This window comes from Pteronotus mesoamericanus, unplaced genomic scaffold (genome assembly GCF_021234165.1).
Source record: "Pteronotus mesoamericanus isolate MK-2021 breed Mesoamerican mustached bat unplaced genomic scaffold, CSHL_Meso_final contig_203, whole genome shotgun sequence".
Classification (NCBI taxonomy): Eukaryota; Metazoa; Chordata; class Mammalia; order Chiroptera; family Mormoopidae; genus Pteronotus; species Pteronotus mesoamericanus.
Window position 1 is genome coordinate 809,310 of NW_026555087.1, and position 14,260 is coordinate 823,569.

At 65.0% G+C, this 14,260-nt stretch overlaps 1 protein-coding gene and 1 pseudogene across 1 annotated transcript in view; both read left to right on the top strand.

Annotated features, from left to right (window-relative positions):
• Positions 1-14,183, top strand: part of ANKMY1 (ankyrin repeat and MYND domain containing 1) — a 36,918-nt gene extending 22,735 nt beyond the window's left edge. Inside the window, exons 13-17 of the mRNA XM_054570430.1 lie at positions 2,183-2,296; positions 2,611-2,776; positions 6,141-6,216; positions 6,852-7,015; positions 14,071-14,183. Coding sequence (XP_054426405.1) covers positions 2,183-2,296; positions 2,611-2,776; positions 6,141-6,216; positions 6,852-7,015; positions 14,071-14,183 — 633 coding nt within the window. The remainder of the gene's footprint in view (positions 1-2,182; positions 2,297-2,610; positions 2,777-6,140; positions 6,217-6,851; positions 7,016-14,070) is intronic.
• LOC129068257 (60S ribosomal protein L35a-like) lies at positions 3,500-3,862 on the top strand (annotated as a pseudogene).
• Positions 14,184-14,260: the final 77 nt, after the last annotated feature.

A 14,260-nucleotide genomic window follows, 5' to 3' on the forward strand; every position in this document is an offset into this window, starting at 1 on the left:
TTGCTGTGCAGCGGTCGTACCTCCCCCGCCGCCCCTGCCCGCCCCTGCAGCTCTTTTCATTTTGTACGGCCAGCCGCCCGGTCCCCATTAAACACTCCCCGTCCCGCCCCCCGCCCCCCACCGTCCGCTCTGTCTCTCGAACCTGACCCTGTGAGGCCCATCCTGTCAGCGGACCACACAGGGCGTGTCCTGCCGGGCCATCGGGACCCCTGAGCGCCGCGCTCTGAAGGCCCCCGCGCGGCAGGCGGCGGGCGCCCGCCGGGCCTTCCGTTCCAGGCGGAATAACCCGTGGCCTTGCGTGTACAGGCCACGTTGTGCTGTTTAAGGGTCCGTGGATGGACAGCTGCGTGGGTTCGCGCCGGCAGCTGTAAATGATGTTGCCGTGAGCACGGACCAGGCTCGGCCTTCCGTTTGGGGATCTACCAGGAGTGGAGTTGCTGGATCATATGGTCATTCTGCTTTTAATTCTTTCAAAAAACGCCACCCAGTTTCCCACCGTGGCCGCCCCGTTCCCATGCCCTGCCCCCACCCCCGCCGTGCCCAGGGTCCCATTGCCCCACGGCCTCGCCAACTCGTTCTTTTCTGGGTTATTGGACATCAGCCACCCTGGTGCGTGAGACGTGCCATCTCGTTTGTTCTTTGTTTTTTTTGTTGCTGTTTTTTTTTTCATTTTATTTTTAAGAGGATTTTTATTTATTTTTTAGACAGAGGGGAAGGGAGGGAGAAAAAGGGAGAGAAACATCGCTGTGTGGTTGCCTCTCCCACGCCCTCTACTGGGGACTTGGCCCATAACCCAGGCGTGTGTCCTGACTGGGAACTGAACCCACGACCCTTTGGTTCTCAGTCGGGCGCTCAATCCCTGGAGCCCCACCAGCCAGGGCTCATTTGGTTTTGTTTTAATTCTACGTGTGTTGCTGAGCAGCTTCTCATGAGTTTGCTGACGACTCGTGTGTCATCTTTGAAGAAATGTCCCATTTAGGTCCTTTGTCCATTTAACACATTTTTGTTGTTAAGTTTTAAGAATCCTCTTTGTATTCTGGAAATTAATCACTTACCAGATATTGTGATTTAAAATATTCTCTCACATCTCTGTGTTGCCTTTTTACTCTTTTCTTTTTAAGTATTTTATCTTTTTATTTTTAGAGAGGGGAAGGGAGGGAGAAAAAGAGGGAGAGAAACATCGCTGTGTGGTTGCCTCTTGCATGCCCCCTGCTGGGGACCTGGCCCGCAACCCAGGCCTGTGCCCTGACTGGGAATCGAACCAGCGACCCTTGGGTTTGCAGGCCAGTGCTCAGTCCACTGAGCCACACCAGCCAGGGAGCCTTTTTATTCTTTAATAATGACCTTTGATGCACAGAAATTCTTAATTTTCACAAAGGCCAGTTTTTGTTGTTATCTGTACCTTTGGTGTCACACCTAAGAAATCGCTGTCGAGTCCATTATCCTGAGGCTTTTGCCCCATGTCCTTTATGAGTTTTATAGATCAGCTAGAGTTCAAACAAGCACTTGTCGGTACGGTCCGGTGCTTTTCCTCCATTTTCCTTCACATAATGGGCCTTGGTGGCGCCCTCCAAACCCCCACACCTCAGGGGAGCACCAGGCCACTTACAAAAGTCACCCGGCTTTGGGGGACAAGGCGGGGCAGCTTCCCGCAAAGCGCGAGGAACTGGCTCCCACGGGGGCCATGACGCAGGCCGGGAACGTGCAGTAGGATGCAAACAAGACAGGCCCGGTGTCTGCCCTGGGCCCCTCCGGTCTGCGGGAAAGGTGGCGGCAGCCAGGCCTCGCCAGGCACGGGCAGCGGGGGCGGGGGTCATGAAGGGTTCCCCGGCCGTGGCCCGGCCTCGGCTCCCCTGACAGTCGCCGTCATGACGATCACCCTGATTTCTCACCCATGAGGTCGTGCGTCTGTTTTGTCTGTCTCCACGCGCCTGAGAGGGTGGCTTCCCCGGGCATTGCAGGTGACAACAGTGTGTCTGGACAGTGCCTGCTTTCCCGCTGGGGACCATGACCTTGGGCGGCCCTCCTCCATCCGGCAAGGCTGGCAAGAGGCCCTGGAAGCCTTGGGTGGCCCAGACCACAGCACGGGGGGCTGTTGGGGGTTTGGACGCTCCAGTTCCGGGTCCTGCCTCCCGCTGGCCGGAGTGGTCACATGCACCTGACGCCGCCCCCTTCTCCCCAGATTGACCGGCTCATCGCTTACGGGGCCGACATCCTGGCCCCTGTGACACTCACGCAGGGGGACAAGGTGGCAGTGGGCACAGCTGTCGACTACGGGTATTTCAAATTCTTCCAGGTATGGCTTTCAGTTTCCTGTTGGTGGTGGGGGTAGAGCAGGGGCCTGTAGCATCCCTTGGGCAAAGCTGAGCCAAAGGTGCCTCACGCCTCCGACCAGGGCACATCCCGGTCCTTCGGGAAGAGACGGCCTGGCGCCCAGGCGTGTCCAGGCCTGGCCGCCGTGCCTGGCTTCCGGAGTGCTTTTCCCGTTTGCCCTCACAATGAGCCCCGAGAGCAGAGGTGCACTCCCGGCCCTGTACGCCTCCTGGGGCGACAGGCCAGGCCCGGGAGGGGTCCGCCCTGCGCCCCTTGGTGACCGGCGCTGTGCCGCAGGACCGGAAGATCGCCCACTGCCCCTTCCACCTGCTGATGCCGGCAGAGCGGGAGGTGTTCCTGGCCCGGAAGCGGCTCCTGGAGCACATGGGCTCCCAGCTGCGTCACGCCGTCCTGGCCATGGAGAGCCAGTGGGACCCGAAAGCGCTGTACCTGAGCAAGAGAGGTGGGTGGCTGCAGGCAGAGCCGGGCTGCGCGTCCTGACAGTCGTGCGGTGCCAGTGGCTGGGAGGGGACACGAGAGGCCTGTCCTGCTGCCGCCCCGGCCGCCTGCTGGGCCGGGGTCTGCTGGCGCCCGTGTCCTGCCCACCAAGGAGGTCGTGCAAAGAAGCTGAGGTGGCCCCGGGAGAGCCTCTGGCCACGCTCGTCCAGGAACGCCAGCCCGGCTGCCCCGGGACGGGGCACAGCACCCAGGAGGGGCGCTGCTCCGTTTGTAGTGGCATCAGTAATAGAAGCTGCGTAGAGCTTGCACTCTGAAAGCTACAAAACGTTGTTAAAGAAATTGCCCTGGCAGGGGAGCCTCGGTTGATTGGAGCGTCGTCCCACAGCCGAAGGGTTGCAGGGTTGATTCCCAGTCAAGACACATAGCTTGGTTGTGGGTTCGATTCCCGGTCCGGGCTCATACAGTTCCCTGTCTGGGCACATATGGAGGGCAATCAATCAAATTATTCTCTCTCACAGCGATGTTTGTCTCAAAAAAAAAAAAAAAAAAAAAAAGGCAATGGGAAATAAATGTTCTCAGGTGAGGAGAAAGAAAGAGAAATTAAAAGAACCTCAATAAATGGAGAGCCATCTGCCTGTTCGAACTCTAGCTGACTTCTTTGTGCAAAGTGAAGCTGGTTGTAAAATTTATGTGGGCCTTTTTCCGCCATCTTGAAGCTTGTGGAGCCTGCTGGGAACGGGACTTCTACGACGACAAGTATGTCTGGAAGGCTGTGGTCCAAGGCCATTTTTGCTGGCTATAAATGGGGTCTCCGTAGCCAGAGGGAACACACAGCTCTTCTCAAAATTGAAGGTGTTTATGCTCTAGATGAAGCTGGATTCTATCTAGGCAAGAGATGTGCCTCCGTGCACAAAGCAAAAGACAAAACAGCGACTTCTGGTGGCGAACCAAAGAAAACCAGAGTCACCGGGGGAGGGAAACTCGTGCTCGTGGAAACAGTGGTGTGGTCCGTGCTAAGCTCCGAAGCAGCCTTCCTGCTAAGGCCATTGGACACAGAATCTGTGTGATGCTGTGCCCCTCAAGGACTTAAACTTATTGAAAAGCAAGTAACAGCCCTGCCTGGTGTGGCTCAGTCGGTTGGAGGCCTCTGGAAGGATCCCTGTTTGGGGCACATGGTTGGGTTGCAGGTTCGTTTAGTTCCTGGTCAAGATGCAAACGAGAGCCAACTGATGGATGTTTCTCTCACATGTCAATGGTCCTCATCCTCTTTCTCTCCCTCCCTTCCCTCTCTCTAAAATAAGTAAATATAATCTGTTTTAAAGAGTAAAAAAAAAAAAAAAAAAAAAATCCTTGTGGAAATGCAAGAGTCCCACAACAGCCAAAATAATCTGGAAAAAAGAACCAAGTTGAAAGACTCACATTTCCCAATTCTAAACTTACTGCAAAACAACAGTTGTCAAAGAAGTGTGGCACCTGCAGGAGACAGACACACAGGCCCGTGGACTAGAATGCAGAAGTAACCCGCGTGTCCATGTCGAGGCCTTCACGGGGCAAGGACAACCGTCTTCTCAACAAGTGGGGCCAAGGCACCTGGTTTTCCAAACACAAAAGAATGAAACTTGACCCTCACACCACATACAAAAATAAACTCAGCTTGGATTGAAGGCCTAAATGTAAAAGCTTAAACCACAAAACTCTTGGAAGAAAACACAGGGGTGAGTCTTCATGTCCTCGGACTGGGCAGTGGATTCCTAGACACGACACCAAAAGCGTGAGCCGTGAAAAAACTAGATCAATCGGACAGCGTCAAAATTAACAACCTGTTTTTCTGCTTCAGAGGGCACTCAGAAGGAAAAGACAACTGGCGGGAGAATATATTCGTAAACCATACATCTCGTAAGGAACTCGTGTGTAGGATAAACTGTCATGACTCAATAGCAAACACATAACTGAGTTGAAGACCAAAGAATATGAACAGAAACCTGTCTGATAGTGGAGTAGAGACAGTGATCTGAGAAGAGATCTTGAGACTGGAAAACGAGGCCGCCGCCGCAGGGCACATCTGCAGCGTAGCCCCAGTGCGGATGGGCGGGCCAGACCAAGGGCCGCGCGCGCTGGCCGGGCGCGAGCCGCGCCTCCCGGCGGTCCTGCACCGTGTCCTCGCTCGGACCAGCCGCCACCTGCTGCGGGGGCTGTGCCGTTCCGGCCGTGGCCGATAAAAGTCTCCGTGGCTCACAGAGTGCAGCTCCTCGTCCGCCCCAGGCCTCGGTCCGCCGGCGGAGGTGGCTAAGCCCTGGTTCACAGCCCAGACACCGGAACCGGAAGGAAATCGGGGCACAGGGATGGAACCGGTCTTCGTCACATCGGCACCGACGCAGAAGTTCTTTAAAGGAGGCCAGGTATCTGCGCACGGCCGACAAGCCCCTAAAAAGAGGCCCGATGTCACTGGTCATCCCGAACAGATGGCGCAACCCTGAGACACCAGTCCACACCCAGTGAGGTGGCCGTGACCAAAAACGCGAGTGTCGGGGAGGAGGTGGGGAGAGGGGGCCTCCTGCCCTGCCAGTGGGTGTGTGGGAAACATCCCGGCAGCTCTCGAATGCCAACCACAGAGCCCTGTGTGACCAGCAACTCCTCTCCCGTCTGTGCACCCAAGAGAAATGAACACGTCCCCCAACGCTGGCACACGTGTGTTCGTAGCAGCGTGACTCGCGGAAGCCCGCTGGGAGCGGCCCGTGCACCCACCCGTGGACGAACAGATAAACGGGCCGTGGCCAATGCACAGACACTGGCTGCAGCGTGGAGGGACCGTGACCACAATGCTCGGTGAGAGAGCACGGTCACAGGGCCACATGCGTGTTGAACAAGGTATCCGGAAAGGCAAAGCCACGCAGACCGAGCGGACAATGGTCGCCGGGGCTGGGGGCCCGGGAGCCGGGCATGACAGCGGCTGGGGGCGGGCGTCCGCGGGAGCGACGCTGACGTTCCGAATGATTGTGGCGATGGCCGCGCACCTGCGCACGCACTGAAGCCACTGGGCCACTGGCTTCGTAGGTGACTTGGCAGGCGCACGAGGCACAGCTCAGCTCAGTGGAGGAGGAGTCCCCCACTGCGCCCGGCAGATTGCCCCTCCCCCCTCACGTTTCCCCCTAGAGAAGCGGCTGTGAAGCTGGGGCCCACGTCTTTGTCCCCACAGCAGCTCGAGGGACGGCCTGGGTGTGGTGGGCAGGGGCGGAGCCGGGGACGAGGGAGGGCGCCCGCCTTCCTGCTCACATGCCCGGAGGTGTTTCCGTGTGGGGTCCCTGCCTCTCCGGGGCGCCCTCTCGCCGTGGGGGCCTCAGAGGCTCACGTGGTCTCTCTGCGCACAGCGGAGCTGATCCCCTGCTACCGGCTGAAGCAGAAGGGCGCCAGCCTGCCCACGGTGCTGCACACGGAGCTGAAGCCGTAAGTGGCTGGTGTGGCCCTGCCTGCCATGGGCGTGGCAGGACGCAGGGCAGCGGGGGCCGCAGGGCGCACTCGAGGAGCCCCCCGTGTGCTGGGGGGACGGCTGGCTGGGAGATGGGTGCTGTCGCATGGACCCTGTGCCCGTACCCTTCCCTGCCCTCCTCCTCGGGGTCCTGGCTCTGCTCCCACCCTGCTCTGCCGGCGTAGTCTCTACGTGCCCGTGCGCCCCGGCACGGCCCGGCCAACAGGGTGGGGGCGGGGGGTGGTGGGTGGGGGCGGGGGGTGGTGGGTGGGGGCGGCGTGCTCACCTACGCTCACTTTCCTGCCAAGGGCGAGGGCGTGCTGGGCTGACCCACGGGCCCCCGCGGAGCTGCTGCTCCCACGAGACACGGCAACCCCCGACCCCGCGCTCTGGCATGTGGGGTCCCCGCCTCCAGCCCAGCCCCGCCCCGCCTGTGGGCCCTCGGGTGGGTCCTGGGCGTGGCGCTTGTTTTCTGTCCTGAACGGCTCTGTGCTGGACGTCCCCGGACGGGACTTCAGGTCTCTGCCCGTGAGTGGAGGACACGGGCCAGGTCCCAGGGCCTGGGCTGGAGGCACGGGCGGCGGGCACCACCTGACAGCTGCGCGGCCCCCAGCAGGATCCCCTTCTTCAAGTTCTGCCACCAGTGCGGCCGCTCCGTGGGGGTGCGCCTCCTGCCCTGCAGCCGCTGCTACGGGATCCTGACCTGCGGCAAGAGCTGCAGGGCCAGAGCCTGGGCCGACTTCCACAGCAGGGACTGCGGCGCCCTGGTGGCCACCGGTGAGCCCCCGCACCGGCCCCGTCACCCTCTGAAGTCCCCGGGAGCTCAGCCGCCCTGAGTTCCCGGCAGTGGGGGCCAGGGGCACAGAGCCCGCCCGGCCTTTTGCCCCACACGGGGCGCCACGCCCCATGCACCACGGCTCCTGGGGTGGGCCCGTCGGGGGGCTCTGTTGGACACGGGCTCCCCGGGATCCTGGGCGCCCCGCCGTGGGGCTGCGGCCACAGGCAGGCTCCGCCCCGCCCGCCCCCTCAGGCGGCTGGGGACATGGGGAGGTCAGCTGCCCCGGGAACGCTCCCCTCCTCCGGGGTGCGCGCGCCTGTCCTGCGGTGGGGCCGGGCCGCCGGCTGGCCCTGCCCGCGGCTCTGCCCCCGGGGCCGGTCCTCCCGGGGCTCTGACACCCACCAGCCCCTCTGCCTCCCCCTCTGTAAAATGGAGCTTTTATTACAGTCCGCGCTGCCGGCACCCCAGGGGCGCCGAGGCCCCGCCCTCACGGCCCCCCCTCTGCCAGCTTCCTTGCCAGGGTCCTGCCTCGAGGACGAGAGCTCGAGGGTGGAAGGATCTCAGTAGAGGAGCAAAGCCAGGCCTCACCGGCGGCGCCTGCTGGGGGCCCCGGGGCTGCCTCCCACCCAATGCCAGAGTCCGCGCGGGGCTCCGGCGGCGCCTCCCTCCGGACCTTGAAATAAAGCGGCCCCACGGGCTGTGTCCCACTCCCGCCTGTGTCCCCACGCCGTCCGCGGGCAAGCCCAGGGCTGCCCGGCCTCGCGGGTGAGGGCCAGGACCGGAGCAGAGGTTACTGTGGAAGGGGCTCCCATGCTCTGGGGGCCTTGGGGGGCTTCCGAGAACCCCCGGCCGGCGCTCTGGCCCGCTCAGCAGGGACGGGCGGGGCGTCTCAGTCACATTCATTGGTGCCACGTGTTCGCGGGCAGAGACGGGGGTCGCAGTGAATGTGAAATTGCGGGGATGGAGGTGGAGGAGGGGCCGGCGACCAAGAGCCGAGCTGCTGGACGCCGAGGGCCTGTCCTCAGGCAGGTGCTGGACGGGCGGGGGCAGAGGCGCAGGTCTCACCGCTGAGCACAGAGTGGGGGGGGGCCGGGGGGCCGGGGGGCCGGGGCCTGGCCGGTCTGGACCTCCCCGCCTGCAGCGCAGCTCCGTCTGGTTTCCTTGAAACCAGGGACTGGGAAGTTGGCTGGGGGCTCTGGGCGTGCGTTGCGCCAGGAAGGGGCGAGGCGGCCTCCCAGGCGGAGGGGCGGGACCCGGTGCCGCTCCAGGTCCGGTCGGCGCGCGCTGCCCCGGCCTCAGCCCCAGCGTGACCTTGGTGGGTGGGCTCCCGGCGGCGGGGCTGGGGCCTGAACCCCAGGACGGGATGCGGGCGGCTCCCACTACCGCTGCCGGTGGGAGGACACTCCTGGTGAGGACTGTGACCCCGCACCGTGCTGTGTGCGGCAGACACACGTGCTGGAGGAGGAAGGGGACGCCACCTCACGCGCACACGTGGCTGACGTGCTGTGTGCGGCTAGTCTCCTATGTAGACACATGCACATATGCACACATGCACATGTGCACCTAAAAGCAGAAGTGTGGTCTGTATGTTTTAAACGAGGCCACAAACAACCCTCTTTGCCATGAACATTTCCTGTGATGCCGTGGTCCCCACGTGCGGTTTATTTTCTGAGCTGCCTGCCTGGCCGCTCACTGTCAAGAAAGACAAGACAAAGATGGGGAAACCGCCCTCGCCTCCCACTCCGGGACAAGCGGCCTGAGCTGTTCTTCCCGGGGGGCCTGCGCCTGGATGCGCGTGCTGCTCCGCGGCACCCAGCACACGCGAGCTCTTTCACGCCCCACTCGCTTCTCATTCATTCGGTGGTCAGCGCAGCGGCCTGACGCGCCTTCCCCACGCCGGCCCACATCCGGCCCCCTCGCCCTGGCGCTCGCGTCGTTTGGCTCACTCATCAGCGCGCTCACTGCACGCGCCGCGGCCCACGTGCGCCTTTGGCGGGGTTCGCAGAGGGGAGACCCTCAGGTGTTAGGGGTCCCCGTCACACGCACCCTTGGGAGGTCACAGCACGTTTGAGTGGAGCGTCCTCCGGAATGACAACTGCTCTCCAGCCTCCTGAGGACGTTGGGCGAGCGTGAGCGCCCTCCTCGCACGGGACACGTGTCTGTCCTTGTTCTTGTTATTCAGGCTGAGGCTCCTCCTGACACGTAGGCGCTCCCTGGAGCCCAGCACCCACCTTCCTGGGTCCTGGGGGGCGGGGGCGTCTTGATTTGCTGCAGGGGAGGGGCATCCTGCTTGGGCCCCCGCACGGGCCTGACCTTCGGGGTCTGGTGCCCTGGGGACTGAGGAGGCCGCCCCCCCAAGACCGCACAGGACGCAGCCAGCTCCTAACGATTCCCATGCTGCTTGTTTTACCTGTGATTTTGTGAGTGGCCCCAAGTTAGTTCCTGCGTGAGGGGTGAGTGCCCCACAGCCAGCACCTCCTTCCCCAGCAACGGAGCCGGAGCTCTGGGCACCCCAGGGCGCACGGCGCAGCCTGACCTCAGGCTCATCCCGGGAAACGCTTGCGGCCACGTGCGCTCCGATGAGTATCTTGCGGGGCCTCGTCACTTGTTTGGCTGGGGACGCAGCAGGCACGCCCGCAGCGTTGTCGCCCAGGCCGCGGGCGGTGTTGGGCCGCGCCCGATGGGGCCTCTCCCGCGGGGCCGCGCCCTCTGCCTTCTCTCACCTCCTCGCCTCACGTCCGGTCCTCAGGACGCCCGCGCAGCTCTTCACACTGCGGCAGCTTCTGGAACCACTGCCGCTGCCGCTCCCATCCCGACCCCACTCCGCCCTCTGGGCCCCGGGCACTGGTGCCACTGAGACCGGCCCCTGTGGCCCCGCCGCTCCTGTGTCCACACGTGGGACGTCCCCTCAGAGTCCCAGCTGCTCCGCCCGGCCTCCCCCACCGTTGCCGGCGCCCCCTGTGCCCGGCTGAGCCGCGCCTGCCAGGAGCCCGCCCTCTCCGCGCCCAGACGGACGCTGCACGTCCTCTCCTTTCCGGCCCCTTTGTGTGGGGAGCACTGGCTCTGGGCGCCCAGGGCACCGCGAGGTGGGGGCCGCGCCCTGCAGGGGAGGCCTGCTGTTTGGGGGTGAGGGCCGCCCGGCGCCCCGGAGCGGGGCTGTGCTCGCGGTGGGTGCGGAGCGGGTCCTGGGCGCCCACCAATGGGCGGCCTGGCCCCCATGTCCCCCATGCTCGCCTGGCGTCATCGTCCCCTGCCCACGGAATGACATCGGGCGGCCATGCCCTCATCCTGCGCACCGGGTGGTCAGCCCCTGGCCCTGCGGACACCCTGTGCCCGCCCCATGCCTTCCCGGCGCCTGTGGCTTTTTCTTTGTCCCTGCATGGCACGTGGCAGGCAGGCGAGCGCTGTGTGGTGTTAGGTGCCAGTGGCAGCTGCAGGCCAGCTTGTGACTGGGGGAATGTCCCCGGCCATCGGCCCCCGGAGGACGGGCTGTCACGGGAAAGCCAGCCATTGGCGTCGGTCTTCAGCTCTTCCTTGTACTTCATTTTGTCCCGCTCATCTGTCCCGTCGATGGGGGCTTTGGGGGCTTCTTCCCTTGTGAGATGACGCGCCCACGCCTGCCCAGCCCACGGCCTCGGGTCCCCGGCTGCCCCCTCCCTGCCCCCGACGCCCCCTCCTCAGGAAATAGGGTTGCGTCCATCCTCAGAATGGGCCGGAACCGGCCCCTCCCCACCGCACCCTGGGCAGCCGCCGTGGCGTCCGGGGAGGGCTGCCCGTGGCCCTGCTCCGTGCCAAGCGCCATGCTGGTCGCCGTGGGTCCCCTCCCATGGTGCCGTCTGTAAGACCCTGGGAGGGGCGGGGCTGCAGCCAGGCCAGGGGCCACTGGCAGCCTGGCCAGCCTTCCTGGGGGCAGCCGGGGCCCGTAGCTGCCCCTGTGGCTGGCGCTCCCCCTATGGACCCAGTCATTCCCTCCGGGAGGGGCAGAGACCCCGCACTGCCCACGGGCTCGGAGCAAAAGGCGCCTCCCGGTCACCTGTCCTCAGGGTGCCCGCTGAGCGCAGCGTGCTCACTCGGGAAGGTGCCCCCATGCTGCCAGGCCCCTCCGCCTGCTCGGGGAGTGGGAGGCCACGCCCAAGGCTGGCCACCCTGGGGTCTCCCCTCGCCCCCACGACTGTTAGTCACCTGCTGGAGGTGGGCAAGAGGCCAACATGCCCACGTCGCCGGGGAGAGCGTGCAGACTGCTGTCCTCGTGCCACCGGGGGTGGGGGGTGGAGTCGGGACAGCGTGCGGACCTGGTGCTGTGTGAGGACCCAGGCGCGCCGGGAAGCAAGGCCCCTCGGTGTAGCCAGGGTGGCCGAGTCAGATGGCCGGGGCGGGGTCAGTCTGCTGAGGGTGGTCTGCGGCCGGCCCACCAGCCTCCTCCCCGCTCCGGCCTCGCCGCCCTTCCCCTGGCTTGTGACCGGCCCGCGCAGCCCTGGGAGCCTCCTCGCATCTCTCCCGGCCGCCCAGCATCCTCTCGTCCACCCACCTGGACTCTTGGGGCCTCTTAGGCTGGGCAAGGGGCGCCCTGCCACCTGGCCCAGCCCAGGGCCCACACAGGGCGCAGTGAGGCGGGGCGGACAGAGGGCAGGGCCGCCTCAGAGCGGGCGCGAGAGCCAGGCTGGAGGCTAAGGTTCGGGGGGCGGGAGGCGGGCAGGGCCAGAGGGAGCTGTCTGTAGGCCCCCCTCCCTGAGTCCCACACCTGAGAGGCGTCCAGGTAAAGCCGGGGGGCCTTGGGAGGAGGCCCGGGGAGCCAGGTGTGGACGGAGAGGGGACAGCTGGGGCAGAGGCCCCACGGCGGCAGAGGGTGCTGGCATCGGGCTGGAATGTTGGCAGGGGCTGAATGGCCCGGAATGTGCCGGCATCAGGGTTCCGCGTCCTGCGGTCTCTGGAGCGACGGGCAGCGAGCGTGGCCTCTCTGGCTCTAGGAAGCACGTGGAAGCTGCCGTCGGGCAGGAGCTGAGGGCTTCCCCTGCAGAGCAAAGCCCACCTGCTCGCCCAGGGAGCGGGTGCCTGCCTCCCTCCCTCCTTCCCTCCATCTGCCACCTCCCCCAGCCACGGCTGCGGACTGAGCTGGAGCCCGGGGAGCCCTGCCCAGGCCGAGGGCCCTGCTTCGCTTCGCCTGTGGTGTGTGCCCTTGTTTTGGTGGGGGGGGGGGGGGCTGCCCCCAACGCACAGGCTTCCCGGCCCCGCAGAAACGCGGGCTGACCTGCTGCAATGTCGGGATTCAAAAGGCCAAACACCACAAGCGCCCTGACCTCTTAGCACCTGGGTGGGCAGACGTCCACCCTGATGCCTCCCCGGGCTCTGCTGACCTGGTGCTGGGCCGGCGCCCGCCCTCCTGCCTTGTCCCCTGGAAGGTCTCCCTGAAGACAACGAGGCGGGGCGTGTCCCCCGTACCCCGGTGTTCGGGCTACGGGAGGGTCCCAGCTGAGAGGCCCCTGTGCACTTGGTCTTGGCCTCTTGTTTCTGTGGACTGGATTTTCACTGTTGACGGGAAGTTGCTTGGGAGCCGTGTGGCCTGCGGTCATGGGGTCTGCGGTCTCCCTGAGGGCTCCACGCCAAGGCACCGTGGGGACCCATAGGTCCTTGGTGGCCTGGGGCTCTGGGTCCATCACACGTGTTCTGTGTCACCCCCACATTTTGGAGCATCTCTTCCCACGTCGTGGGGACCTGTTTTCCTTCCCATGGGGCTCGCTGGCGGCCAGGCGCCGTTTGTGGGTGGCCTCTCCCCACGCCACCGTCCCTGGGGCCCCGCCATTTCCAGTGTCCGGCGTGGCCCCAGTCACCGGGGGGCTGCGCTCGGGCCACGCCCTCCACAGGAGCCTCGGTCCCACCTCCCGCTCCTGCTGACCCACCTCCTGGGGGGGGCCCTCATGCGGGGGCGGCTGCACCTCAGCGCCCCCTGGTGCCTCCAATCTCCTCATTTTCCTTTGAAAAATAGATGTGTCCTCACCCAGCGATTCCCACCTCCGTCCGCCGCCCTGAGACCACGCAGCACCCAGCTGCCCTCGCCGCTCAGGCCCGGGGGCGCCTCTCCCCATGCTGGGATTTGGGTGTGCGGTCCTGTCACTAGGGTGTCGTCCCCCCCCGAGGGACTCGATCTCGTCCCAAGCGGGGGGGTCTGCGAGGCCCCTGCGTCTGCTCCTGGCCTGGCCAGCAGGGGACCGGCAGCGCCGGCGCGTCTGTGGGTCCCCGCAGCAGGGAGGGGCTGTGACCGTCCCCGGTGTCCTGGCCCCACGCCTGTCTGCTTGTGCCGGGGGTGTTTCTGTGAGTGCCCCCACTCCCCGTGGCCTTCCGGGCCCCTGTGGTACGACGCCCCACGCCCTCGGGCAGCTGCTGGCTTTGGAAAAGCTTCGAGTTTGTCCAGCACCCCGACCTGCCTGCTGGGGCGGGCTCGCCATGGCTGAGCCTCGTGACCGATTCCCATGAGACGCTCCCTCGTGCTTCCTCCCGTTGTTCTCACGCGGGGACTGTGCTCTGGCTCCTGGCTGTCACCGGGGCTTGGAGACCTCGCTGGCCGGCTGCTCTGCCCCCCAGGGCGGGCACGGGAAGGGGCTCACGCGCACAGCTAGGGGGCCCATCCACGGTCGGGGCGCACGGCGGCGGCGGGAACGTCTCGATTCTCCGACAGCTCGCGGTGGCCCCTCTGTGAGGGGTGCCAGGGTCCCGTCCCCCAGTGCCCCCCTTGCCCTGGGACTGTCCCTGTCTTCAGTGGCCCTGACGTGCAACCTGCCATCTGTTGTCGGCTTCCAGGAGGGGGACAGGCCCCAGGTCTCGCCCTCCATTTAATTGTTAGGAACGGGGCGGGGGCGGCTCCCCCGTCTCCACTGGAGCTGGTGCTTGGACTGCAGGGGCGCTGCCGTCACCTGGAGGGGGCGGGGGTCGTGCCCCCACATGCACGCGCAGGGGGGTGCGGGCGGGCGGGCGGGCAGCGTGGGCTGTCAGGAGCCTGCGGCCTGGGGCTGTCCCACGCCACGCGCCCGCCTCACCGGGGACCTCCCTTCCCCAACAGGGCGAGCCCATCTGCCTCGGTTCAGACAGAAGGTCCAGAAGCCTCTGAAGAAGAGTCAGGATCCTGCGTGGTGCAGGTGGAAGCAGGTCTACACCAGCTACAACCAGGAGTGAGCGGAGGCCACCCCGCCGCCCAGAGGCCGAGCGGGCCCCAGGCCGCCCGTGCCCAGGGAGGGGGAAGGGCTGGGCGC